The sequence below is a fragment of the Triticum dicoccoides genome, chromosome 7B (genome assembly GCF_002162155.2).
Source record: "Triticum dicoccoides isolate Atlit2015 ecotype Zavitan chromosome 7B, WEW_v2.0, whole genome shotgun sequence".
In the NCBI taxonomy this organism is placed as follows: domain Eukaryota; kingdom Viridiplantae; phylum Streptophyta; class Magnoliopsida; order Poales; family Poaceae; genus Triticum; species Triticum dicoccoides.
Window position 1 is genome coordinate 490,549,226 of NC_041393.1, and position 6,197 is coordinate 490,555,422.

At 47.7% G+C, this 6,197-nt stretch overlaps 1 protein-coding gene across 1 annotated transcript; it reads right to left on the reverse strand.

Moving 5' to 3' along the window:
• Positions 1-3,392: 3,392 nt before the first annotated feature.
• Positions 3,393-5,904, reverse strand: LOC119337198. Its single transcript, XM_037609318.1, has one exon. The coding sequence runs from the start codon at positions 5,803-5,805 to the stop codon at positions 3,778-3,780; it is 2,028 nt and encodes a 675-aa protein (XP_037465215.1). The 5' UTR covers positions 5,806-5,904; the 3' UTR covers positions 3,393-3,777.
• Positions 5,905-6,197: the final 293 nt, after the last annotated feature.

The window sequence follows — 6,197 nt, forward strand, 5'->3', positions numbered from 1 at the left end:
AAGTTCATCCCAACATATCAATATGAAATCTAGTTTCTGAATATCTCAACGCGAGTAATGCAACGGTGAAACCGTACGTGATTTGGACGCGTTATTCGAGAGATAAATCATTTTTCTAATTAAATATATGAAGAAAAAAAAAGAAAAAAAACTTGCGCATCTCTTCTGCACATGGGAAAAATCCCATCAAAACTCTACTCCATATGTTTCATAATATAAGAGCGTTTCTGACAGTACATAGTATAAGAGCACTTCTGACACTAGCATAGTGTCAGAAATGCTCTTATATTATGAGACGGAGGGAGTAATTACGATAAATGACACAATGCGGTGCGCCACTTGTCACCGCCAAAGGAGTTGAAGTAACATTTGCGATGGGCAAGTGATTTTGCTTTCTAGCGTGCATGCCCTGACATGTTTGGTGCGATGGGATCTATGGGCATGCATTCCCACTAGTTATGACTTGACCGTTTGCTTATTCGACATCTAACTTGGCTAATAAGTACTGAGCATGTGCGTTGTGTTAAGCAAGGTAAAATTAACCACGTGTACGTTGGTGGAAGTGCCCTCTTTGCACCAGCATGAGAATCTCTTCGATGCGTCCTCCTGATCTCGAGTTCCAGTTCCACACATTCCAGTCAAAGTCCGGCTGGAGCTCGCTCGGCACCCGGCGATGCCCTCTATATACAGGTGCTGGGGCATTGCGGTTTCCAATACACCAGCCGTTCTTCCATTTCGCTGACAAAAAAAAAACTAGCGCAGCGCCACCGCGAATCACAAACAATGGCACCCGATTTGTCTTGCCGTTTCCTGGCTCGGTTGCTTCTCACCGTCCTCATAACACTCTTTCTTCTCAGGGTCGACGTTGTCAGTGCCGCTCGTCATCAACGTCCTTGCAAGAGTAAGTACAGGAACGATACGATTCCTACACTCTTACCTAAGTATCGGCAGCTTTTCCTTCCGTCTACAGTAACAATATATGGTTATATCACATTCAGTTACCGCTGTATCACACTCTTCTCTCAGAACATTCTTAGGCCTCCTTTGATTTGAAAGAGTTCTGTAGGATAGGAATTTTTTTTAGTCCTTCGGTATGTTTGTAGGAATATAATTCTATTCATATGAAGGAAATCTTCTTATCCTTCACGTTTCATAGAAAAATAAATATTAGCCTAGACTCGATATAAAATATCATATGATGTGAACCAGAGGATATCTCTCTTATTATCTCCGCATAGAATTTGAGATACATAACACCTCATTTCCTACAAGTTTCCTATTCCTATAATATTTCGGCCTGATATACGTTTTGAACATTGTCACAGTGCATAACCCGAACGGCTGCCCGCCAATCCCCGGTCCAGGTCACCGAGGATAGCCGCAGTCGGCAGAGCACATGAGATCCCGAAAGCATCTGCGACGGCCCTTGGATGAGCTGGATGATTTTTTAGGCTACGTACCCATAGCTGGTTTTCTGCCTACAAGTGGGATTTTTCCGTTAATTTATCGTTCTAGTACTAGTGTAGTTCCTCTGAATAAATTATGGGACCGGTAGCTGTGGTTATTCAGTAGGTGGGAAAACAGGCATGCCCCACTTTTGTATTGAGAAAAGACGTGTGTATCATTTGTTTGCGCAATAATCCTGCATTCACTCCTAAATTTCACATCTCAAATTGTATCAGTTGTATCAGAGTTCGTTAGACAAAATACACCCTTTTTCTTCACGTGTAGACAAAACATACCCTTGATTGCGCCTTAAATGGCAGCCATGTTCATTTGGAACGCGTGAGTGCAAAACACAGAAATTGAAAATGGCCTTTGCACCAACTAAACATAAATACATATCACAAAAGTGAAGTACCGGATGCACTCAAAAGAACGAGAAACATTGCCTATAAATGATGTTCTGGCTAGAATAGACCTAACAACACCAAATCCCGCCTTCCACTCAGACACTCAGCGCCTGTTCGGCAGTCCTCCGCGGAGCGGAGCGCGCGGAGCGGCCTTTAGTCAACTCTGAAAATTATACCTGGATTGCCGCTCCGCTCCGGCGCGGAACCGCGGAGCAGAGGGAATCCGAACGCGGCCTCAGTTAACAACACCAAATCCCGCCTTCCACTCAGACACTCAGTTACTGGTCCAGTTACACCATCGTAATTATCGTCTGAGCAAGCGCCTCAAGTAAAGATGGACATGAATGCAAAAAGTGTAATCCAAGTCAAGCACCAGAGATGCAGGAGGGTAATTCATCATGTTCAAATAAACAAAATTAAAGATGAGAGTCGCTACCACCAATTGCAGAGTGAGTGATTTTGTAAGAAAAAAACTGCAAGGGGGCAAAAATGCAAAAGAATTCCAGACAACGACCAGTAGGTACATTTGCTTCCTGGGCCCAGTGGAGTTGTACTTCACACAATATGGGTGTCCAGGGCAACTCGGCGTACCATACCCCTGATGGTTGAAATTCGTATACAGCAAATTTAGGTGGAAGACATGTTGGAGGCTCGGAGCAGCTTTAGCAGATTGCAATACTCAAACGACTTGATATCCCGAGGGAAAGCTGCTCCCTCCAAAAACTTGTTGCATGATCTATGACTCAGCTATCTTATCTTTGAAGGGCCTTACAGCTTGCTCAGGGTAAGTGACTCATCAGGTTTGAAGCATTCATTATATACCACTATGAGCAGACATCAGTTGTTCTATATGGTAGCATGGACGCGGAAGCCAATTTCGTAACCAGATCCATCTCCATAAGATGGCGTCAAGACCCTGTTTTGACCATCACGTAAAATCTCCTTTCCCCTTTTTACCAGTAAAAACTAACGCCATAGCCTTTTGGTTAACCTGTCATATTCTACGCTACATCATTCCTACAGTTTAGATTTCTCACCGACTCTCAGTCTATCTTGTGCTGATGATGGGCTTAACTTGCATTCATTACAATGCTCGCGGATTAGAGTACTAATCAAGCAGCAGGACATCACGTAGGAAAACAGGGAGAGCAAGAAGTGGGACACAACTTAAGCTTCTCAAGGACATTATTCAGGCTTTCAGCTTAATATAAAGACAAGAAGGGTTTTCTCCCTACGTAACACAAATCCTACCATACAAAGGGTTGACGGCATTACTTAGTAGTAAAGATAGTTGCCTAGACATAAATCTGAATATCTGATGACTCATATGACAGCTCAAATATGTTGATTTATTTTTTTATCGCATAAACCAGAATGTGAAAAGAACTTGACATGTTGTAACTTGTAACACCTATCAAAACTGTTCTTTTTTTACACCTAAACTGTCGAGTTTAACATCTTTAAACTAGACATGATCATAGACTGCACGCAGCGAACATGGTAGGGAACATGCTAGTCAACAAAATAAAACACATAATGTCTGCAAAATCTAGATCAACATTATGTATGAAGGGCAATTCAGGTACATTAAACTTACAAGACAAGTGGAAGTGTTGACTTCCTCAAATAATCTAGAATACCTCTTATAAGTTTATCTTGGAACAAGATGCACCCATTCCCAGTGTCTAGTCACTGCTCCATGTACTCCCTCCGTTCCAAATTACTTGTCTTAAATTTGTCTAGATACAGAGGTATCTAACACTAAAATGAGTCTAGATACATCCGTATCTAGACAAATCCAAGACAAGTAATTCGGAACGGAGGGAGTAATATGCAAGGATGCAATTTCCCGGCAGCTGTCAACTATGATCGCATCAGGGTGAAGCTTTCAAGTAGTATCCACCAACAAAACTGCTGTCAGAACTCAGAACTGCTTCCTTTTGCTCCTAAACAAACTATCCCTCTTAGAATACACAAAAAAGAAACCAAAAACAAAGACTCCAGACAAGGAAACTGATAGCCATGGGAATGGTGGGTCTTTGAAGCAAACCAGTGAGGCCTCCAGCTCCTGAGAAGCCTGATAGACCAACATGTAAATGGCATACATATCATGATCTGAAGATCTCAAAAGGTACATTGCCTTGTTGTAATCCAGGCGGGACATGGCTGACACCACCTTCTCCAACTTATAAGTGAGCAGATTCCACCTTTGAATGAACTCAACATGCCTTTTCTTTCTAAGGAGTATATTCTCCCCACCATGGGCAGCCAGTGACTCCAGAACCTCAACTGTACTAGTGATTGTGTAGTTGAGGGTGGTAAGAAGAACATTCCTACGGGCTGCATCTTTCTGCACAAAAGACAGTGATTTGGTCTCTGAGAACGGCCCAAATGGTGTATGTCCAGTGCTCCAAGTGTAATCAACGACCGTGGCATTGTGCTCAGGGCTCCATGACTGGTGTGTTGGTGAGACACCAAACATGGTCTGCAGAACTGAGCCGATGATCGGACGGTCGAGATTTCTAGTCATTGTAATTACATGCCGTCCATTACAACTGTAGTCACTGACCGTTTGCGAGCTCCTTGTCCTCACAGCAACCACCATATCACGGAAAGCCACCGCTTGGTGGTACCTATCTAACAACAGAAGCTTATCGAAATCCAAATCAAAAACATAAACTGGCACAACCTTGTCATGCTCATCGTCATCATGAATCCCAGCCACATGATGCATCTCATCCGATGAGTCTGACAGCACCTGCCTCATCCGCTTGGAGTCCAAGTACTCACTCACTATCATCGTGTAATTCTCAAACAAGAACCTGGATGTAAATGAGTGTGTTGAGCGGGCAATTGCAAATGAGCAAATTGAGCACTCAGAGTACTTCACGCTGTGCAAATCAAAATTCAAACTCTGCCCATCGAAGGGCAGATCTCCTTCCCGAATCGACTGTTCAATTGCACTCCAATCGAGTCCAACAGGATCTTTCTCTTCACCATGGATGTGAACAAAACGAATAAGCAAAGAGCTCTCATAATGCACTGGGATTCTGAGTGAAGGCACTAGCAACGACTTGTAAGCACTGAGAACCAGTGAGGCCAGATCCGCGAGGAGCGCTTTGTCCGACTTGGGGCGGCCGTGGAGAGCAGCAAGAGGATGAAACTCACCACGAGGGAGGACGCCTTCGCCGGAGAGCGCCGGCCCGTAGTCCACCGGGCCTGCGCCGAGGTCGATCCAGATGTAGCGCTCCTTGCCAGTCCAGAGAGGGGCGAGGCAGCGGGAGAAGGCAGGCGAATGGCCATCGGCAGAGGAGGAGGCCGCGGTGTAGGCGTACGAACGCGGCTGCGGGCCGAGGTCGAGCAAGTAGATGTAGACGGCCGGGGAGGAAGCCGAGCCGGCGTGCGCTCGGTAGTCCTCGGCGATGATATCGTCGACGATTTTGTAAGGCACGGAGGAGAGGGCGTTGGAGTGGAAGGGCGCGGGGGCTGCATTGAGGTGGGCTTGGACGGCGGTCGCGGCGCGGGTCACGAGGTCGGAGGACGCGGCGGGGGCGGCGACATCGAGGTGGACGCTGTGGGAGACGGCGAGGCGGTGCGGGGGGCGGCTGGAGAGGAAGTGGGAGGAGGACACGGCGGACGAGACAAAGGAAGGGAGGAGGCTGGCGGAGGTGGGCGGGAAGGAGGAGCCCGCGAGGCGGACGTTGACGGGGACGGCGGCGGAGAGGGAGAGGAGGCGAGACGGGAGGATCGGGGACGGGGCGGAGAGCGCGCGGCGGAGGCCGGCGGGGAGAGAGCCGAAGGTGTCGTTGGCGGCGGAGGGGTCGCGCGCGGCGGCCGACGCGAGGAAGGCGTCGAGGCCGGCGAACGAGGCCGCGCTGGCGGCGGGGGCAATCGAGAGGAGGATGAGGGGGAGGAGGAGGAAGGGTAGGGTTTGGGGTGGGGATTGGGCCATGGTGGCGGCCGGCGAGCGAAGACGAGACAGAGGTGCTGGGTTCAGTCGAGGCCTCCTCAGATCGATCTGAGATGGGGAAGGAGACTGAGACGATGCACGCTAGCGAGGATCTTCTGCCGCAAGGATGTACGTAGTCCCGCGTATGTCTCGACTGCTGATTGACTATGTTTCGTTGTGTGTGCTCTATTTTTCTCCGTTGTGTGTACAACACATGTCCTTGGTTATATCCACGTTCGTCACCCTACGGTCCCTACCGCACTCGCCGACGGCGTGCTATTCCCATGAACAGAGTTTGATGTCGGCTCCGAATCTTTGGAGTATCCTAGGAGCTGAGGGAGTGGCGTACCTAGAGGGTGTGTCGGGCGTGCCATGTCACACCCAGAATTTTAAAA

What these genes read in the sequence shown, in the direction of transcription:
- LOC119337198 (XM_037609318.1), bottom strand. Translation starts at nt 5,805, where the DNA reads ATGGCCCAATCCCCACCCCAAACCCTACCCTTCCTCCTCCTCCCCCTC.